The sequence below is a fragment of the Dipodomys spectabilis genome, unplaced genomic scaffold, assembly GCF_019054845.1.
Source record: "Dipodomys spectabilis isolate Male_0828 unplaced genomic scaffold, ASM1905484v1 ptg000030l, whole genome shotgun sequence".
NCBI classification, from domain to species: domain Eukaryota; kingdom Metazoa; phylum Chordata; class Mammalia; order Rodentia; family Heteromyidae; genus Dipodomys; species Dipodomys spectabilis.
The window spans coordinates 2,653,431-2,676,693 of record NW_024870707.1 but is presented as its reverse complement, the minus strand read 5'-3'; the positions used below and the strand labels follow the sequence as shown (position 1 = coordinate 2,676,693).

Here is a 23,263-nt window from a genome sequence, read left to right as displayed (position 1 = left end):
ATGTTAGGAAAATGAACCCTTAGATATGTATTTTAATGCTTTTTTCTTGCATGCATTTGTTTCTAACGCATTTATAAGATTATTTCTTTGTTGCTTTGTATGGCCCTCCCCCACAGTATAACTCCTGCTTTCACTATATTTGATGTCAGCATAACTTGTGGAGGAGATGGGGAAAAACAAGTCATATAAGGATACAGGTGGACCTGTTGAAACAATGAGAAGTAGAAGTTGTCATGTCGAAAAGGAGCTTTACAAGGGTTGGTGTGGGGGGGGAGGATTGGGCGGGGGGGGGGGGGGGGGGGGGGGAGGCTGGGAAGGGATGTGAAGGGTAAACAAAGGAGGAGGCTGCAATGCTTGATAAGAAATGTAAGCATTATCCTGCCCATGTAATTGTAACCCCTCTCTATAGTATGTTCACAAAATAAAATAAAATAAAATGAAAAAAAATTTTTAAAAAAAGAAATATTTCAATGTAAGATATAATACAAGGGAAGAAGACAAGGGAAGAATTAGTTTTAATGCCTTACAAAAGGTTTTCAAAACAAGAATGAAAATGATTATCACCATTGTAACAAAACACTTATCTCTATGGAAATTGGCTTAATATAGAAGGTAAATGTTCTCAACATAAAAGAATCCTAAATGAGGTAATGGGCATGTAAATTAACTCAAATAACTCCTCTATTATTTGAAATCAGAAAGTTTGTATCACAATATGTACTAATTTCTTTTTCTCTTTTTCTTTTTTTTAACTATGAAAATACAGTAGAGAGGGGTTACAAGGTAATGAATATATTCCTTTTTTTTTTTTTTTGTCAGTCGTGGGGCTTGAACTCTGGGCTTGGGCTCTGTCCCTGTGCTCTTCAGCTCAAAGTGAGTGCTCTAAGGCTGGAGCCACAGCGCCACTTCCATTAGTATATTTCTTATCAAGCATTGTTGCCTCCTCCTTTGTTTCCCCTTCCCATCCCTTCCCATCCCCCCTCCCTCCCTGCCACTCCCCCCTCTCCTTCCCCCATCCCCCATCCTTCCCTGCTCCCCAGCCAAAGTTGTAAAGTTCGTTTTCAACATAATGTCTTGTACATCTCATTGTTGCAATGGGTCCACCTATAACCCCATTTAAACAATTTGTTTTTTCCCTTCCCCTCCACAAATTATACCAACATCAAATACAATGAAAACAGAGCTTATACTGTGGAGGAGGGACAAACAAAGCAACAAAGAAATCATCTTTTAAATATCGCAAGAAAGAAAAAAACATTTGAATCCTATCTTGGGGTTCATTTCACTTAACATCAACTTATCTGACCACTTCTGCTCGTCTCAGACATATACTAATAATTGCAAATAAAGGAAACCATGGCTATGTTTCTTTGGGCTTGGCTTACTTCACTTAATATAATTTTTTCCAAGTCTTTCCATTTCCTAACAAATGGGGCAATGTCATTCTTTCTGATGGAGACATAGCATTCCATTGTGTATATATACCACATTTTCTTGATCCATTCATCTACTGAGGGGCATCTGGGTTGGTTCCATATCTTAGCTATGGTAAATAATGCTGCAATAAACATCATCGTGCTGGTAGGTTTAGTGTAATCTTGTTTGCCGATCATTCGGGTAAATGCCCAAAAGTGGGATTGCTGGGTCATAGGGGAGCTCTATGTGGACTCTTCTGATGAACCTCCATACTACTTTCCAAAGTGGTTGAACAAGTTTACACTCCCACCAAAAATGCAGTAAGGTTCCCTTCTGTCCACATCCCCTCCAGCATCTGTTGTTACTAGAGTTCTTGATTATAGCCATTCTAACTGGGATGAGGTGGTATCTCAATGTTGTTTTGATTTGCATTTCTTTTATGGCTAGGGAGGTGGAACATTTCTTCATGTGTCTATTGGCCATTCTTATTTCCTATTTAGAGAAGTTTCTCTTTAAGTCTTTAGCCCACTTATTTATTGGGCAGTTGTTTCTTTGAGGATTTGTTGTTGGGGGATTTAATTTTTTGAGTTCCAGGTATATTTTAGATATGAGACCCTTATCCGTTGTATAGCTAGTGAAGATCTTCTAGTGAAGATCTTCTCCCAATCCATGGGCTTTCTATTGATTTTGCTTGCTATGTCCTTTGCCATGCAGAAACTGCAATTTCATGCAATCCCATTTGTCCAACCTTTCTTTGATTTGTTGCATTTCTGGGTCTCTATTAAGAAAATTTCAGCCTGTGCCAAGGAGACCTAGGGTTTCTCCTATTCCATCACAATACAGGACTCTTTCAAGGCCCTGTAATTTCTTCATTAATTTAAAAACTGTATTTTTATTAAGAATTTTTTATTGTGAAAATACAGTATAGAAGGGTTACAATTACATGAGCAAGGTAATGAATACAGTTCTTATCAAGCATTGTTGCCTCCTCCTTTCTTTCCCCTTATCATCCCTGCCTTCCCATCCCCCCATCTCCTGCTGCCAAACTTGCAAAGTTTGTTTTTTGACATGTTTTGTACATCTCATTGTTGCCATGGGTCCACCTGTATCCCTATTTAATCAATTTGTTTTTTCCCTTCCCCTCCACAAATTATACCAACATCAAATACAGTGAAAACAGGGCTTATGCCATGGGGGAGGGACATACAAAGCAACAAAAAATCATCTTAGAAATATATTAGAAATATATATAATTTATATATATAAATATATTTATATATATAAAGATATATAAATAGCAAGAAAGAAAAACCATTTGAGTTCTTATCCAGGGGTTCATTTCACCTAACATCAACTTGTCTGACCGTTTCTGCTTAAAAAAAACAACTGTATGAGAATATTTTTAAATAAAGGTAAATTAGAAGTTCCTACTATTCAAAAATACATAATGATAGTGTAGTAAAGGACCAACAGCCTGGCACCAATGGCTCATTTCTGTAATTCTATCAACTAAGGAGGCTAATTACCAGTTAATTATCAAAAAGATGGGAAGAAGAGCAGTGGCTCAAGTGGTGGAGCACCTGCCTTTAAATGAAAAGTTTAGGGACAGTGCCCAGGTCCTGAATGCCAGCCCCCCCCTTAAAAAACAACAGAAATAGAGAAGCTTGTATAATCCATATAATCAGTATATTGGAATATATATATGTATGTCATGTTCAGCCTGGTTCTCTAACTCCTGTTGATACTTTACTCCAAAGATTTCCCATGGAATTTTTCATCTCTGAATTTCTCAAGGTATAGATCAAAGGATTCAGCATGGGGGTGACAATGGTGTAGGAAACAGTCACATATTTATCAATGGGCAAGTTGGAAACAGGTCGAACATACATAAAAATACAAGGAACGAAAAACAGGACAACCACCGTGATATGGGAGCTGCAGGTGGACAGGGCTTTGCGCCTCCCCTCCTGACTGTGAGTCTTGAGATTGTTCAGGATGACACCATAGGAGATGAGGAGAAGAATGAAGACCACAGTACAGATGGCGCCACCATTGGCAACCACAGTGAGGCCTATGACATAGGTGTTGGTGCACGCAAGTTCCAACAGTGGGAACATGTCACAGGCAAAGTGATCAATGATATTAGGACCACAGAAAGGGAGATTATACACAATGACAATTTGAACAATCGAGTGTCCAAAACCTCCAGCCCAGGCCACCAGCAACAGGAGGATGCAAACTCGTCGATTCATGATGGTCAAATAGTGCAGTGGCTTACAAATGGCTACCCAGCGATCATAGGCCATCATCACCAAAAGGAACACCTCAGCACCCCCAAATAAGTGTGCAATGAACAGCTGGATCATGCAAGCTTGGAAGGAAATCGTCTTTACCTCACAGAGGAAGTCTGAAATTATTTTGGGAGAGATGGCTGTGGAATAAAAAGCATCCATGAATGATAGATAAGCAAGGAAGAAGTACATTGGGGAACCTAAGGAAGGGCTGGCAATAATGGTAGCCACAATGAGCAGGTTGCCTACCATGGTCACAATGTAACTGAGTAACAACAGGATGAATAATACTTTTTGCACATCAGGATCCTGAGTGAAGCCCAGGAGGACAAATTCTGTGACATTGTTTCGTCCTGCCATCATTTGCTCTTCTATCAGGCTGGCTATAGAGACAGCAAGTCAGGACAAGAGGACTTTTCAGGAAATCATGGACAGGATTAGGACCCTCTGCATCATGAGGACAGCTCCATTGTGTCTACTACATGGCGAACACACAGAAAATATTTAGTTCACATCTGCTGAGTTCCTCTTCCAAGAAGCACATCAGCACTTTTGGGGGACAATCCTATTTCCTCTTGGATTGCAAGGTTAGGCTACAAGTACAGCCTTCTATCCCAAAGTCAGTAGTTCCCTGGAGAGAAGAGTAGAGAAAAGTGTATCTGTCCTGTATACATTTAAAACTATGTATGTTACCACTTGACACAAATCTCAACAATCACACAGGGAAAATTTTTCTCCCTTTATGATACCTATCATGCTCCAGTACATATAATTCCAAAATACAACTACTAACATAAATTCATCTTTTCACCTTGCTATGTTTGTAGAGAATAACATTTCAACATGATCTGTGTAACACCAAAATTTACATTTGTCCTTGACACCAACTCAGTGCTATGAATTGCTCTATTAGAGGACTTGAAAGACACTTTCAAGTTCCAAAGTAGATCCAGTATTAACATGAGTCATTAAATATCAAGAAATCTGACTCTGAACTGTATCAAATAACTCCAGCATTATTTAGTTCACTTGTAGTTATGACAATTACTAAATCTGTTGATAACCACCATTTTTATTAGTAGCTATAATTCTGTCCATTTCCTTCAAGTCTATACCAATTCCTAACATATTTACCTACCTTCCCTGTTATGATTTTTTGCAAACATTTTAAACTAACCCATTTTAGCAAACATTTAAAACTAACTCATTTTTCTCACCAACTATTACATCAGGATCTAAGTTTCTATATGTAAGCTTTACTAAATACTGGGGAAGCTCAAAACAGAACTTCAGAGTTGAGATTCAAAAGAGAAATACCATATGTTTTACTACGTATCAGCAACATAGCAATACTTCTCTGTGAACAAGCGTATTTTGACTAAGTGCAACTAAGAAAATGTCTTTTGTGGGAATTCTATGGTGAATAATACATACCTAGAGTCTGAGTTTCTTTCTTAAAAAAGCAGTTGTGAGAAACATTCTACATGTCTCATTCATAATATTGACCCATTCAATATTATGATTTGGAGTAGTCTTGCTTGATTATATAGATGAATTAAGGCACAACTTCTAAAGACCATTATATAAATATTTTATGTCCATTTTTGTCTCTTCAACATCTTTTTGCCTACATAATGCCTCTACTCATCACTTTTTAGAGCTGTATTTCATCAGGGCAATCCTTTTATTTGTCAGTTTAATTATTTGAATATTAGAGCAAAAATAGAGTTTTCAAACTATATCATACTTAAAACATATAAACTTTCCTGTAAGTTATCACACAGTTGCTGATGCAAAAAGGAAAGAATAACATGAGTATATTTCACTTAAAACATTAAAATAATGTTATTATTAATGTTATTAATAAATAATATATAACATTGTAATTATGTTATAAAATTATAATTTGTGATATAATAACTTAATGTTATTAACAAGTAATATAGGTTAATAATACAAAAATAATAAATAATAGATTAATAAATAATAAAAATTAATGCCAGTTTTACAAACATGACTTTGAAACTGATAGACTTACCATTACAAAAAATACCCAAATAGTATATTATATTAACTAATAAATCCAACAGAAATAGAGAATATACTAATCTGATCATAAATTTTCCTATATATGCATACTAGCACATTTGCTGGAATCATATAAAGGTGTATGCATAAAAGATAGCATTAGCTTTCAGTGTTCCCTTATAGTCTAACAAATTTTATATAATATCCAATTTAAATACTATCATTGAAATATATGCAAAATAAGTACATTTCTATGTTAACATATCATGCAAATTATAATATTCCATAAACTACACAAATGAATTTTGGTGTTTTTGTTATGCATCTTATATGCATCATTTCTTATTTGGAACAATAGGAAAAAACACAATCAGGCCATGCTATTAAAACCTAATATGATTTGTATATTCTGATTAAATTCTGTGACTTGCCAACAAATATTTCCAATTTCAGATAGCGCTTGTGAAGTTACATGTCCTCTAACATATTGGCTATATTTTAGTGCATCACAGGACCAGTTAAATAGTATCCCTTCCCCAGGTTTTACTCACTTACTTCTTAAGTAATATCCTCATTATAGAAAAGTCAAGTTATTTTATTCAGGGTGATTTCAGATAGTTCCATGTGCCTGTGAATCTTCATAGAACACATAGAAATTTATGGCTGGTCAGCTGACCTAGATAGCACCAAGTGGCTACAACAAACCAACCAACACAGGATTCCCATTATGTCAGAGGATTATAAGACTTTCTCACCTAAAATCTAAATGCATTTAAATAAAATGCTAATAGCTACAAGGTGGTATACAAGGTGCTGGGTGCTCTTACCTTCATGGGAAATGAATATGAGATCTTTCCATGGCTATAAAAAACTGACCTGACAAAAATTGACCAAAATCATTACTCACTAGCATAAATAAACAAAAATATAACAACTATGAAATCACTTATTTTTTTCTCCTTCCATTCAATTGAGATGAAGCATGGAAAAGGGTTTTGCTTTATCAATCTGCCACAGATTCATGTGTCTAGTTTCTAGATCAGACGAAGGCCACGTTTAAATTCCATACAAAAGGTTATGTTTCTTAGTATAGAAGATGATGAAAGTTCTCAGAGATAGAAGCACACTCTTGGCTCTTTCAGTCACTCAAATAGCATCATCCCAAATGGTGTGTGTTTCCTCCTTATCAGAGTATGTCCACATGCTTAGAACAAATTTAGCCTTCCACAAATGTTTTTATAAGCAATCATGGATACAACATCAATCAGGACACACATAGAACGCTAAGTACCAACTGAAGACATATTCAAGCTTGGACTGATGATGAGTTTTCAGAAACCTTTCTAGCCATTTATCAGGAAAACAGTACCATTACCTATGCATGAAGAAAGACTGTGACCTTTTGTATCACCTCTCTGCTTTAATAGGTTAGCTTGTTAGAATAGCTGGAACTAATTCAAATGAAGCAATCACTCCTAAACAGGTTTCTTCCCCCCTGACCAATCCCTAGAGAAAATAGACTTAAATCCTGTGAAGAATGAGTAGTTGGGTGCCAACTGATAGGAGCTTATAATTTATAAAGAAAATTTCCAAGTTGTAATGATTGAAAAACTATGAGTTACAAATGATGAACTACTTAGCTAAGGCAAGTTCTAACTAAAAGAAACCAGGTGAAGGAAACCATAATGATCTCCAATCTGTCGATTCAATCCTTTAATTTCAATTTGAATTATTTGAATGTCTATTTCCCACATTCAGATATTTATTAGTTTGGCCATTGTATATCATCTTTTGAGAAATAGCTATTGAAGTCCTTCTCCTCCATTAACTGATTGTTTAGAGTGTTTTTAGTAACTGAATTTAGTTTCTTATATATTCTGTATATTAACACTTTGTCAAATTATGTGTCTTTCTCACCCAGTCAATTGGGTGAGAAATAGTCATAGACTGTTCCCTCTACTCGGTGGAAGCTTTTGTGTTTGATAAATCTTGTATTTGCCAATATTTTGTTGCTTTTATGATTTATCCAGAACCTTTTGCCCATTCCAATCTATTGAAGAATTTCCTCTTTGTTAACTTCTTTTCACTCATATTACCTTTAAGTAGTTGTACAAAGGAGTTGCCCTTTAACAAAGCAGTTTGTGAATATATATCTTGTTCAATTTCACCTCCTTCAGCATCTTTACCCATCCCTTCCCTACCCATCCCTCCCCTCACTCCTCTTAATATTGTAGTGTATGTGTTGGATTCTGATCAGCATTTTCCTCCTTTTCTCTGTTTACCTCATAGTGTGAAGGCTTTTCTCCATTTTGAGTTGGTTTTGGTAGATGAGGAACAATAAAAGTTTGAACTTCATTCTTTATGTGGATTTCCACTTTATCCATTACCATTCATTGAGCTGGTCTACCTTTCCCCAGTGCAAATTCTTGTTAACTGCATTAGATATAATTAGGTTGTAAATACAAAATATTTGGGGATCACTAATTAGAAAAAATTAGCATAGTATGCATAATATCCTTAGACCAGTTTATTTACATATCCACATCTGCTAGTTTGATTCTTTAGTGAACATCAGGATATAGATATATAGGATATATAAATTGTAGTGTATCTGGAACAACAAAACTACTGGAACACTGTGAGATGATAGGCATGTTAATTTGCTTCACTTCATTGAATATTTTGATATTAGTACAGCTCTTATTCCATATTGTATAACTAGGCAAAATAAAACATATTTCAACACAAAGCAAAATAACCACAAAATATAGATAAGGTACCACATTTCAGTGAAAATAAATAAACATACTTCCTGCTTTTTTATGCTTCAAGATGAAAGTAGATGGAAAAAAATTTCTCTTTTATGACATACATTTATATGCCAATGTATTATTATACCAAAATATACCCTTTTATTTCTATTACAAATTTTTGCAGTACAATCTTAAGAAAACATTCCACTTATACATACAACACATTTATTTCATCAAGTCAAAGTGACATACTTTGACTATTTTTAAACAGCTAGATTTTACTAGGTGGGGAATTTTGAAAATGCATGTTTACCACATTAACATAGTTTTAAAATCCAAGTATTTTTCTTTCAAGAAGAACTAGAGTCTGCTTTTGTCATCAACCACAATCACATCCAACAACACTTCCACAATAGTGTCATTGGCAGTACCATCTGTCACACAAATATCCTGAGTGGAAAATATACAGGCAGTGACCTGATAAAAATATCAAATGTTGATCAAAAAGGAACAACACATTTATCAAAATCCCTTTGGTCCCACAAATTTGTTTAAATCTACTTTTATAAATATGATGATAGTAAATTTTAAGCCAATAGCTTATTGTGTAGCTTTTTATTTTATTTCATTTTTGTGGCTTTAAAAAGAAAAGAAAAAAAAACACTTTCCTTAAGGTTTACTTAATCCGAAATAAGAAAAACAATTAGATGACAAGTTATACCTTTACTTATAATAATACAGCTTTTAAACCTGTGACTTGTATTTTCTTAAAATCAATTACAAAACTAATGGATAACTTATTTATATTTCAGGAGATCTTTTGCTAGACTCATACATTCCAACACAATTAATTAAGCTACATCACCTTCCTTAGAATGTGGTCACTGTTGGCCACGTTTGAATTCCTATCCTGTTCAGCACAGAGACTTTCTTACTTGACCCTGAAACTTTTCACACCAGAGTTTCTCCATACACTTTTTCATCTCTGAGTTTCTCAATGTGTATATCAAGGGATTCAACATGGGAGTGACAACTGTGCAAAAAACGTTTACAAATTTATCAGCGGGAAAATTGTAAACGGGTCTGACATACATGAAAATGCAGGGAACAAAAAACAGGACAACCACCGTGATGTGGGAACTGCAGGTGGACAGGGCTTTGCGCCTCCCCTCCTGACTGTGAGTCTTGAGATTGTTCAGGATGATGCCATAGGAGATGAGGAGGAGGATGAAGACCACCATACAGATGGCTCCAGTGTTTGCAACCACAGTGAGGCCTATGGCGTAGGTGTCGGTGCACGCAAGTTCCAGTAATGGGTACATCTCACAGATGAAATGGTCAATGACATTTGGGCCACAGAAAGGGAGATTATACACAAAGGCGAGCTGACCCACAGAGTGTGCAAAACCTCCAACACAGGCCACCACCAAGAAGATGATACAAACCCGTCTGCTCATGATGGTCAAATAGTGCAGTGGCTTACAGATGGCCACATAGCGATCATAGGCCATCACCACCAGGAGGAACACCTCTGCACCACCAAACAAATGCACTATAAAAAGCTGACCCATGCAAGCGTCGAAGGAAATAGTTGTTTTATCAGAAAGTAAGTCTGTAATCAGTTTGGGAGAGGTGGCACTGGAAAAAAGAGCATCCATGAGAGAGAGATAAGTCAAAAAGAAGTACATCGGGGAGGCCAACGAAGGACTGGCAATAACGGTCACCACGATGAGCAGGTTGCCCACCATTGTCACAACGTAGCTGAGTAAAAACAGGACAAATAAGGCTTTTTGCCCATCTGGATCCACAGTGAGGCCCAAGAGGACGAATCCTGTGACGTTGCACCTCTTGCCCATTGATCTCCACAAAGCTTGCTTCAGAAAGATGGGAGCTGAGGAGAAGAGTGAAAATAAAAATGAGACTACAATCTCTTATGTCATGGAGCACAGCATCCTTACATCTTCTACTCCCAGCCAATACTGAGTTAGCATCTACTGAGTTCCTCTTCCAAGAAGTCCAGTAGACCTATTTGTGGATGATTCTATTTCTCTATGGAAATTCCTTGTTAGGCTAGAGGTACAGCGTTCTGTCATAAGGTCAGTAGTACTCAACTGCGAAGAGTAGAAAAATATAGATCCATTGTTCACACATTCAAACTTTCCTACATAAAATCGGTTACTATTTGACAATAATCTCAGCAAACATACAGAGAAAAAAATTTCTCCTTTTATAAAACATACTAGGTAGTGGCAGGTTTAGTGCCTAAACATATCAACTAATAATTACTCAATCCTGCTCTTTGATATACTTGTGGACAGCAACTTTACCCTATGATCTGAATGGTATGATAATTAACATCAGTCTTAGAGCATCCATTTTAATTCTGTGACTCGCTCTATTAGAGGTCTGGCCTTCAAGTTTCAAAGTACATCAAGTATTCACAAGACTTATGAAAACTCAAGAGACTTGATTTGTTAAGTATTATTTAACACATTTTTGAATATAGCAATTATATTAAGTGTTAAGTATTGTTAAGTATTATTCAACACAATTTTGAATATAACAATGTCTAAATATGACCCTGTCAGATTTATCAGAACCTGTTATTCTGTTCATTTTATTCTAACCCATACCAGTTGCTAATATATTCATCTTATGTTCATCTACATGACTTTTAGAAAACATTTAAAATGAACTCATTACCCCCACCAACTACATCAGCAGCAAGTATGATGTTTAGTATTTCCAGAGTAGTTACATATAAAAAGGGAGAAAAATATAAACTTTTAAAAAGTTGGGAAGAGTAGGGTGTGATTTTATATCTAAGATACTGGGAAGTTAAATTACAACTCACTATCAGATCCCCAAAACAGTATATTGTTAGAGTTAAATTAATACACTCTCATTAAAAAGCTTGTGTCTGAATCTTTTTTAATTTAGTCTCAGCATGCACAGATGAGTTCAAAGTCCTTTACAATCCAGCTACATACAGCATTACAAGAAAAGCCCTGTGTTTCTCACTGGTTTTTTTTTTTTCATTTTAACATTTACACAGTCAAACAAGAATATCCAAGTGTATTACAATTTGCTGAAAAATCCTGCCAGTGGTAAGTGGGATGAGATGTAATATCTACTGTAACAGGTGAATGACTCAGGATCTATTCAATGTGCAAAAGCAGATAGGACTCTAAAGAGTATAGCACTTAAGCAACTCCCCATGTAATTGTTTCATCTACTTACATGTGTGGTCATCAATGGCATTTCTAGCTCCAAAACTTAGGGCTATTTTGTTGTTACATATAAAGTTTATAGGGTACTGTTCAGGAACTTGTGAACTCTAAATAAATGATATTAAAATTATTGTTTCTTAATGTTTCACTGGAATCTTTGTACCTGAATAAATCAGAGGCATCTCTATCAAGTTAATAAGAATCACAAGGGAAATGTAGGCATAGATAAATGAAAAGAAAGTATATCTCTAATTCATGATACCTCCTTAAAGACAGAATAAAATCACATGTTATAGTAACTCTTTTATGAGATATAGGAACTAACAATATTTACCTGAATTTCAACTAATGCATTTCAGTTAAAACTAAGAAAATTTCATTCAAGAGACTCAGTTACTAAAGAAGGTATTAATGTAATCAAAGACTTTAGAATTTGTGTATGCTAACATCTTTTCCGGTATAATCTTAAAGGCATTCACATAAAAACCTCATAAATTACATTAATAAATTTTTAATGTTTTGTTAGTCATATGATATCTATCACTTGTTATTTGGATGAAATGGGAAAAGCACACTGAAGCCAAGACTCTGAAACAAAACATTATTTGTATATCCAGATTAAATTCTGTATTCTGCCAACAATGTTTTCCAATTTCAATAGCACTTTTGAGGCTAATGATCCTTCACATGTTGGCTCTATTTCAGCATTTCACAAGAATAATCGGTTGTTGGGCTGAGAAGTTGGCTCAGTGGTAGAGCACTCGCCTTGAATGCTTAAGGCCCTGGGTTCGATTCCTCAGCACAACATAAGCAAAAAGAAAAAAGCCGTAAGTGGCACTGTGGCTCAAGTGGTAGTGCACTAGCCTTGAGCTGAAGAGCTGAGGGACAGCGCCCAGGCCCAGAGTTCAGGCCCCACGACCGGACCCAAAAAAAAAACAAGAATAATCGGTTGTCATTCCCTCTCACTCATTACATTACCTACCTCCAGGATAGTGTTCTTGTAACAGAAAGTCCAGATTTATTTTCTAAGGGTGACTGCAGTCAGCTCGTGGTCCTAACTCCAAATGACTACAAGAAACAAACCAACTTGGGCTTCCCAACATTAATCTTTCAGAAGACTGTATTACTATCCAAATATAAATACATATGAAATATCAATACATGTAATATAGAATGCCAATAGCTACTGCAAATGGTGGCTGGGTATTATCACCTGCTGAGAAAACATCTTCATAGTAAAACAAATACGTGATGTTTCTATATTTTTATACAAAAATTGACCAAACCCATTATATATTAGCATGCATAAACAACAATATAACAAAAACAAAATCAGTTTTTTTTTCTTCTTCTGGTCAATTGAGGTATAACTACCAAAATGGCTTTGCTTTAACTACTTATAAGGAGATTCATGCATGGAGATCAGAAGCCATGTAATTTTCCAAGCAAAGATTTAATTTCTTGGTAAAGAGGATGATGGAGGTTCAAGCAAGTGAGGCAGGCCCTTGATAATTTCAGTCATTCAAATACCATCATCCTAAATCAGATGTCTCCTTCTCTGTTAGAGGTATGCTCCCGTATCTTCCTGACCTGGTACCATGACACTGAAGCCTTCCACAAACTTATAAGCAATGATAGATACAAACAAAATAGACATGACCCAAAGAATACTAAATAGCAGCTGAAGACAGACTTGAGCTTGGAAGGGACTTGGGTTTTCAGAAACCTTTTGGATCATTTATCAGGCAGACAGCATCGCCATTCATATGTGCAGAAACATCCTCACTTTTCTGTATCCACATTGTGCTTTAATAGATTCGCTTGTTAGAATTTTTGGAACTAATTCAAATGAACCCATAACTCTTAAACAGGTTTCTCGCTTTGAACAGTCCCTAGAGGAAACAGATTTGGTACTCCCAAGGATGAGTAGCTAAAAGCTAAACTTATAATTTATAAAGAAAAACCTTGAAATTATAATGATTTTTTAAAAAACTATGGGTCACAAATTATGATTTAATTAGCAAAGCAAGTAATATCTAAAAGAAGCCAGATGAAGAAGCAGGACCTCAATTAAGCACACCTCAAGAAGATGGTCTTCTTGAGTGTATAAGAAGCAGAATGCTTAAAACTGGAGAGTCTACTCTAATTGGTTAATTAATAACCAAAAGATAGGCAATCATAGTTGGGCACTACGTGGGCTCTGAATCAAGGCCTAAATCTATGTGAAAAGAAACCATAGTGATCTTCCCTATATTAGTTCAATCCCTTCCTGTCAATTCTCTATTGACTGAATAACAATTTCTACAATTAAGAAATAGTCTGTGTCCAAGAAGTTTATCAGTGCTGGAGTGTTTCCACTGTTACTCTCTTAGTTGGCTATCATTGGTTGTATTGAGCATATGTTAACATACTTTATTTACTCATAGTATCATCTGTATTAGGAAGGCCTAAATACAGGCTCACATACAAACAAATCAGAATCAGATAGAGGTCTTTATCATTATATGGGACCCAGTATATAACAAATTTTTAACTTATAAAACAAATGGAATAAATCAAGCAATCAATATATGTAATTGATATTACTTCTAAGATAAAGTACAAGTCTCTTCTATTAATGGAAAGTGATAAAGTTAGTACAAAAATTAGTTTATTTGGATCAAATCATCACCCACAGATGGAGACTGTGTACATATACAAACATGACTACTTCACTAAACTTTATGTATATGCATGTGGCAAGGAGATTGGTTTCTGCTAAATTATCACAGAAATGTGCAAACACTAAGTATTCATATAGCTGTTTAAATTTCACACATATTCAAGCTTTCAGCCAATAGAGTAGGTCAATGGGCAAACAATCTTCACTTAAAAATGCTGACTCTTGGAGGAGGGGTATGGAGAGGTATAGTGGGGAGGGAAGATGGGAAGGGATAGGAAGGGGAAACAAAGGAGGAGGGTACAAAGCTTGATAAGAAATGTACTCACTATCTTGCCCATGTAATTGTAACTCCTCTGTATGGTATTTTCTTTTTTTTTCTTTTGTTTTTATTTTTTGTGAACATACTGTACAGAGGGGTTACAATTACATGGGCAAGATAATGGGTACATTTCTTATCAAGCATTACAGCCTCCTCCTTTGTTTACCCTTCACACCCCTTCCCAGCCTCCCCCCCACCCCCCCACCCAATTCTTCCCCCGCCCCCTGCACCAAAGTTGTAAAGTTCATTTTCGACATGACAACTTGTACTTCTCATTGTTGCAACAGGTCCACCTGTATCCTTAAACGACTTGTTTTTCCCCATCTCCTCCCCAAATTATACCGGCATCAAATATAGTGAAAGCAGGGGTTATACTGTGGGGGAGGGACATACAAAGTAACAAAGAAATAATCTTTTAAATGCATTAGAAACAAATGCATGAAAGAAAAAAACATTAAAATACATATCTAAGGGTTCCTTTTCCTAACATCACATTATCTGACCTTTTCTGCTTAACTCATACATATACTAGATATTGCAAATAAGGGAAATCATGGGACCTATGTTTCTTTGGGCTTGGCTTACTTCACTTAATATAATTTTTTCCAAGCCTTTCCATTTCCTAACAAATGGGGCAATGTCATTCTTTCTGATGAAGGCATAGAATTCAATTGTGTATAAATACCATATTTTCTTGATCCATTCATCTACTGAGGGGCATCTGGGTTGGTTCCATATCTTAGCTATGGTAAATAATGCTGCAATAAACATAGTTGTGCTGGTAGCTTTAGTGTGGTCTTGTTTGTAAACATTTGGGTAAATGCCCAAAAGTGGGATTATTGGGTCATAGGGGAGCTCTATGAGAAGTCTTTTGAGGAACCTCCATACTGCTTTCCAAAGTGGTTGAACAAGTTTACACTCCCACCAACAATGTAGTAAGGTTCCCTTCTGTCCACATCCCCTCCAGCATCTGTTGTTGTTAGAGTTCTTGTTTTTTGCCATTCTAACTGAGGTGAGGTATCTCAATGTTGTTTTGATTTGCATTTCTTTTATGGCTAGGGAGGTTGAGCATTTCTTCATGTGTCTATTGGCCATCCTTCTTTCTTCTTCAGAGAAGTTTCTCTTTAAGTCTTTAGCTCACTTATTTATTGGGCAATGCTTGATAAGAAATGTACTCATTATCTTGCCCATGTAATTGTAACCCCTCTGTACAGTATTTTCACAATAAAATATAAAAATTAAAAAACTAAAAAAAATTCCATCTAAGATGCTACAATATTTATGAACAAATTTCATGTATTCATAGATATACATAAATTATACTATTACATTTTAAAATACAAAATTCTCAATATACATCATCTGTTAGAGAAATAATCTCAGATCTTTTCATTTACCTGTTTATATCTGCTACTTTGTATCCTGTAATGAGTGAACATTTGGACAATAGAAAATAAATTGCACTATATCCGGAATTTAAGCAAAGTTAGTACATGTCTCTTACAACAAAGGCAAAATCTGAGTTAACTATGCAAAATGACAAGCATGTTAATTTTTTTCATTGAGTACATATTATTATCTATATGCATCATATTTCATAAACTGTACACTTATTTCCTTATGAATGGTACAATATCATTCTTTCTAATAGAAGAATAGAATTCCATTGTGTCTGTATACCACATTTTCTTGATCCATTCATCCATTGAGGGACATCTGGGTTGCTTCTATATCTTGGCTATGGTAAACAATTCTGCAATTAACATGGTTGTGCTGGTGGCTTTAGTGTGACATGGTTTGTTTCCTATTGGATAAAATCCCAAGAGTAGAATTGCTAGATCATGGGGAAGCTCTATGTTTAGTCTTTTGAAGAACCTCCATACTGATTTTCAGAGTGGTTGCACACATTTACATTCCCACCTACAGTGTAGTAGTATTCCCTTTTGGCCACATTCCTGCCATTATCTGTCATTGTTAGTTGTCCTGGCCATTCTAATACTGGAGGTGAGGTGGAATCTCAATGTTGTTTGGATTTTCATTTCTTTTATGGCCAGAGATGTCGAACATATCTTCAGGTATCTATTGACCATTCTTACTTCTGGGACTTGGAAAAATTTATATTAAGTGAAGTAAGCCAGACCCAAAGAAACATAGGATACATTGTTTCCCTCATTTGTGGTACCTAGAATGTACCTATAAATCTACAAGTAAACACACTGAATAGTAAAAGACAAAAGATACACTTGGACTTGATAAATTATACAAGGCTTGAGACATTCACACAGTGAAACCAAATGAGGATATTCTAGGAGAAGATCACAAAGGCTCAATAGCTATGTGATATGAAAATATAAAATGGTATCTATCAAACGTAACTCCACAAAACAGAAACAAGAGGGTTTTTCCCTCTATTGCTGTTTTTGTTTTCTTTTCTCTTGTTTGTAAGTTTGTTTGGGGGAGGACAGAAATGGTGGGATAAATGGTAAACAAATGCAGTGGTGATTAGACACTATGCTGAAAATCAACTATACAACTTGGGGGGAGAGGATATTCAGGAGGGAAAAACTGGGAGAAAATGAGGGAAGAGGTGACACTGTTCAAAAAGAAATACACTCATTACCTGACTATGTAACTCTAATCTCTCTGTACATCATTCTTACAATAGAATTTTTTTCAAAAAGTCCTATAAGGATAAGTTTATGATAAGAAAAAGAAGACCACCCTATGCAGAACATCCTATGATATGACTGGTTACATAAAGACATAGTAGTATATGATTGGTATAATCACATGAGTAACAATACATGGCATGTTGAAAAGTACCAACATTACTACTTTTTTAAAATATTTTGGACTAGAGTTTGGCTTAGTAGATGAGCATTATAGTGAATGAATTCACCATTTTGAGTGACTCATTTACTCATGACCTGATGTAACTTTTCTTCTCCAGAGCTTCTTCATGGCATTTGTCATCTCTTTATTTCTTAGAGTGTAGATTAATGGATTCAGCATGGGGGTTAAGACAGTATAAAACACAGTAAATGATTTATCAATGGGGAAAGTCCTAGCAGGTCTTGCATACATGAAAATACAGGGAACAAAGAAGCAGACAACCACAGTGATGTGAGAGCCACAGGTGGACAGAGCTTTCCGCCTCCCTTCCTGACTTAGGTTCTTCAGAGAGTGCAAGATGACACCATAGGACATCAGTAAGAACAGAAATGCAATCACACACATCAGGCCTCCATTGACCACCACTAAGACACCAGTGACATAGATGTCAACACATACAAGTTCCAACAAAGGGAACATGTCACACATAAAATGATCAATGGCATTGGGGCCACAGAAAGGGAGCCCATAAATAGTGCTGAGCTGAATTATTGAATGCAAAAATCCTCCCACCCAAGACATGATTAACAACAAAATACACACCCTTTGTCTCATGATGACCAAATAATGCAAGGGCTTACAGATGGCCACGTAGCGGTCATAGGCCATCACCAGTAGAAGACAGATCTCTGACCCACCAAAAAAATGTTCTGTAAACAGCTGAATCATACAAGACTTGAAGGAGATGGTTTTCTCCCCAAAGAACAAGTCTGAAATCAGCTTAGGAGAAATAGATGATGAATAAATAATATCCACAAAAGATAAGCAAGCGAGAAAGAAGTACATGGGTGAATCCAGGGTCTTACTGAAAGCAATAGTCATGATAATGAACAGATTTCCCACCATGGTCATAATGTAGAAGAGTGAGAACATCACAAAAAGTACTTTCTGTTCCTTTGGATTCTGGGTGAGACCCAAGAGGACAAAGTAAGTTACATTGTTCCTTGGCTCCATATATTCTCTTACTTGAGCTGATTTCAACCATTTACCTATAAGAGAATGAAAAGCTTTTTAGAAGCATTATAATCTTCCTCTTCACCTATCCACCAATAATGTATATGCAGCATGTACTTGTGTCAACCAGTCTTCTGTTGACTCTTGGCTTGCCAAACTGAGTAAGACAGGGTTTCTTCCTCAAAATTATTCATATGTAAATATAGAGTCAGACAATTAAGTTCAACTCAACAAGTGTCTCTGAAGAAGTAGTACTTCAGAGAAGTGAGGTGAAATGATGGAAACAAGGAATTCTATAAAAAGATACATTATTCATAAAGTCATATATATGTTATGCTATATATAAAGTCATATGTTATATATAAAGTCAAAGAGATGTAATAATAAAAACTCATTTAAGATAATATCCATAGTTGCAAAACACAGGATAAATAATGAATTTACTAATTTACTAATACTATACATCAAAAATCACCGTATTAGATGCTAGTGCTGCTACCAGCACAACTATGTTTATTGCAGCATTATTTACCATAGCTAAGATATGGAACCAACCCAGATGTCCCTCAGTAGATGCATGGATCAAGAAAATGTGGTGTATAGACACAATGGAATTCTATGCCTCCATCAGAAAGAATGACATTGCCCCATTTGTTAGGAAATGGAAAGACTTGGAAAAAATTATATTAAGTGAAGTAATCATGGCCCAAAGAAACATAGGCCCCATAGTATCCCTTATTTGCAATAACTAGTATATGTCTGAGACAAGAATAAGAGGTCTGCTTGATGTTAGGTGAAATGAACCCCAAGATAAGTATTCAAATGTTTTTTCTTTCATGCGATTGTTCTAACATATTTATAAGATGATTTCTTTGTTGCTTTGTTTGTCCCTCCCCCATGGGATAACCCCTGCTTTCACTGTATTTGATGTTAGTATAATTTGTGGAGGGGAAGGGAAAAAAACAAATCGTTTAAATAGGGATACAGGTGGACCCATTGCAACAATGAGATGCACAAGTCGTTATGTTGAAAAACAAACTTTACAACTTTGGTGTGGGGGGGGAGGGTTATGGAGAGGGGGAAAGATGGGAAGAGATAGGAAGGGGAAACAAAGGAGGAGATAAAATGCTTGATAAGAAATGTACTCATTAGCTTGCACATGTAGTTGTAACCTCTCTGTACGGTATTTTCACAATAAAAAAAAACAATGATTTCAGAACAGTTGGCATAATTCAATGTGTAGTCTCTGATTACTTGCTAGCACCTAGCTAGCAAGTGCAAGATTCTCAAATTAAATTCCATAAAATCCAAAACAAATAAACATGTAAATGAATAAATGAATAATAGAACAATGATTTTTCTTCCTCCCATTCTTACCATTCTGTTGTTCCCCTTCCTTTCCCTCATTCAAATAAACATATATACAATATCAGGGTACCAGAATCAAATGTAGTGACAACAAGGGATATAGCATAAGGGACAAACATACAAAAGAAACAAAAAATCATATAGTATATTAAAAATAACAACAGAGAAAAACCTCTTATGCCCATGTGCTGTACTTCATGTTGCTTAACATCATCTTCTATGCCCTTATGTAATAGCTACTGAGCTATTCTGCTCATCTGCTAAGATTATCCTAGGCATATCTTTAAATAGTTGTACAAAGGATCTGCCATTTAATAAAGCAGTCTCTGATTACAATGGATCATGGTCAATGTCAACCCTTGTGAACATTCTTACCCCTCCCAATCTCTCCTCTCATTTTTCTTAATTCTTTAGGATACACATAGAATTTATTACTGTATTATAAGTATATTCACCATATGTTTCATATGCAACCTGCACAAGTTTACCTGCAGCTGTTTTCCAATATTTTGATTCTTATTAATACATAATTTTTATGTAATGAAAAAGTCAGCCTCTTACATAAGAAAAATGGAAAATTCCAGCTCCTTTGGGAGCTTGTTTACATTTTGAAGGACATTTTACCTCACTCTCAAGGTGCTAGAGATCTGTCTTCCATACAAGATACACACAGAAGAGAAGAAGATGAATGATTCCTTGAGGATGTATTTGATACTACATGGCTATGTTCATACATTTTCTAAGAATAACCCATCAAGCTAGTTAGCCTATCTCTTCAACTCTTCTCCCCTTGTGTGTTGGTATAACCTAAACCTTGCACCTGAGAATTATGCCTTTTTAAGATTGTGCCTTAAGCCTACTAAAGCATTTTCTGAAATAATGTGTCACTTACACTGAGGCCAGCATCTGCCACCTACATGGACAAAGATCGCCAAAGGTTTTATAAGTTGTAGCTGCATTTGTTATGGAGTCCTACAATTGGCATTTATCCAAGACAGATTCTTGCTTAATTAAATTCATTGGGATTTCTCACCAATTTTAAAAAGATATCTGTATGTGGGGATATCACTAAGTCAATTGCATAACTACCTAGCATTAAGAGAATGAAAAAAGAAAAAAACAATAATTTCAGAAACACTATATAACAATTCTCAGTAAAGAGCAAATTACCAGTCCAAGTTGTTTGTTAAATAAGAGGTGTTTATCAGTTATTTCCTTCTTTTCCAGAACAAATGATATTAACTTTTACCTATCGTTGATTTTTTTATGTATATTACTTTATAGTATTGCCAGTATTGGCTTTACATCTTACAAGAGACCCAAAATTAGAATGGGAACAGTGTTAATAAGTAATTATACTCCATGATCAGTGAAAACAACTCAACCATTAAGGTATTATGATAGAAAATAGGAGTAAGTTAACTATAAAACACTATCTTAAAGGTTATAACAAAGGTGAAATCCAAAGATGAGAAATTTGTCCCAAGGGAAACACTGTTAAGATCCAATTCTGGAAATTGGAATTATTTAAAAATTCCTCCTCAAATAAGATTAAGGAAGACACAAACTTAGTGGTGCAGCAAAAAATACTCTAAGAAAAATAATTAGCAAATCAAATATAATAATAAATACACTGGGGCCAACTAAAATGTATTCCACATATGTAAGACTGGTTCAATTTTACAATATCAGTTAATATCATCCATCAGACCAAAAGATTAAGAAAAAAAATCTCCTTCATTAAAATAACTCATTACGGGGCTGGGAAGGTGGCTCAGTGGTAGAGTGCTTGCCTAGCATGCATAAGGCCCTGGGTTCGATTCCTCAGCACCACATTAACAGAAAAGGTTGGAAGTGGCACTATGACTCAAGTGGAAGAGCACTAGCCTTGAGCTGAAGAGCTGAGGGACAGCGCCCAGGACCCACTACCAGACCCCTCCCCAAAAAAATTTCTATTAAATCACAATGTTGTTTTGATTTGCATTTCTTATTTTATTGTGAAAATACTGTACAGAGAGGTTACAATTTCATGGGCAAGATAATAAGTACATTTCTTCTCAAGCATTCTAGCCTCCTCCTTTGTTTCCCCTTCCCATCCCTTCACATCCTCCCCGCACCCCACCAAAGTTGTAAAGTTCGTTTTCAACATAACGACTTGTACATCTCATTGTTGCAATGGGTCCACCTGTATCCCTATTTAAATGATTTGTTTTTTCCCTTCCCCTCCACAAATTGGCTAGAGATGTTAAGCATTTCTTCATGTGTATACTGGCCATTCTTATTTCTCCTACAGAGAAGTTTCTCTGAAAATAAGTCTTTTTTAAATTGTGAAATTACCATACAGAGGGGTTACAATTAAATGGGCAAGGAAATGAGTCTTATCAAGCATTGTTGCCTCCTTCTTTGTTTCCCTTTCCCATCTCTTCCTCCCCCCAATGCAAAAGTTGTAAAGTTCATTTTTGACATAACATCTGGTGCATCTCATTGTTGCAATGGGGCCACCTGTATCCCTATTTAAACAATTTGTTTTTTCCTTCCTCTCCACAAAGTATACCAACATCAAATACACTGAAAACAGAGGTTATACCGTGGGGGAGGGGTATACAAAGCAACAAAGAAATCATCTTATAAATATGCTAGAAACAATAGCAAGAAAGAAAAACCATTTGAGTCCTTATCTTGGGGTTCATTTCACCCAATATCCACTTAACTGATTTTTTTCTGCTTGACTCAGATATATACTAGTTATTGCAAATAAGGGAAACCATGGGACCTATGTTTCTTTGGGCCTGGTTTACTGCACTTAATATAATTTTTTCCAAGTCTTTCCATTTCCTAACAAATGAGGCAATGTCATTCTTTCTGATGGAGGCATAGAATTCCATTGTGTATATATACCACATTTTTTGATCCATTCATCTACTGAGGGGCATCTGGGTTGGTTCCATATCTTATCTATGGTAAACAATGCTGCAGTAAACATGGTTTTTCTGGTGGCTTTAGTATGTATTGTTTGCCATCATTTGGGGAAAATTCCCAAAAGTGGGATTGCTGGGTCATAGGGGAGATCTATGTGGAGTTTTCGGAGGAACCTCCATACTTCTTTCCAAAGTGGTTGAACAAGTTTACCCTCCCACCAACAATGCAATAGGGTTCCCTTCTGGCCACATCCTCTCTAGCATTTGTTGTTATTAGAGTTCTTGATTATAGAATGCAAATCAACAAGATTGATATACCATCTCTTTAAGTCTTTAGCCCACTTATTTATTGGACAGTTGTTTCTTTGAGGATTTGTTGTTGGGGGATTTAATTTTTTTAGTTCCAGGTGTATTTTAGATATGAGACCCTTG

At 35.7% G+C, this 23,263-nt stretch overlaps 3 protein-coding genes across 3 annotated transcripts; all 3 read right to left on the bottom strand.

The window, feature by feature from the left end:
• Window positions 1-3,131: 3,131 nt before the first annotated feature.
• LOC122104693 (olfactory receptor 4A5-like) lies at window positions 3,132-4,067 on the bottom strand. Its single transcript, XM_042675634.1, has one exon. The coding sequence runs from the start codon at window positions 4,065-4,067 to the stop codon at window positions 3,132-3,134; it is 936 nt and encodes a 311-aa protein (XP_042531568.1).
• Window positions 4,068-8,848: 4,781 nt separating this feature from the next.
• LOC122104692 (olfactory receptor 4A5-like) lies at window positions 8,849-10,344 on the bottom strand. Its single transcript, XM_042675633.1, has 2 exons — window positions 9,424-10,344; window positions 8,849-8,965 (listed from the first exon to the last, which is right to left on the bottom strand). Exons 1-2 carry the CDS (start codon window positions 10,342-10,344, stop codon window positions 8,849-8,851), a joined length of 1,038 nt encoding a protein of 345 aa, XP_042531567.1.
• Window positions 10,345-17,615: 7,271 nt separating this feature from the next.
• On the bottom strand, window positions 17,616-18,545 carry LOC122105044 (olfactory receptor 4A47-like). Its single transcript, XM_042676139.1, has one exon. It carries the CDS (start codon window positions 18,543-18,545, stop codon window positions 17,616-17,618), a length of 930 nt encoding a protein of 309 aa, XP_042532073.1.
• Between the last annotated feature and the right edge of the window lie 4,718 nt (window positions 18,546-23,263).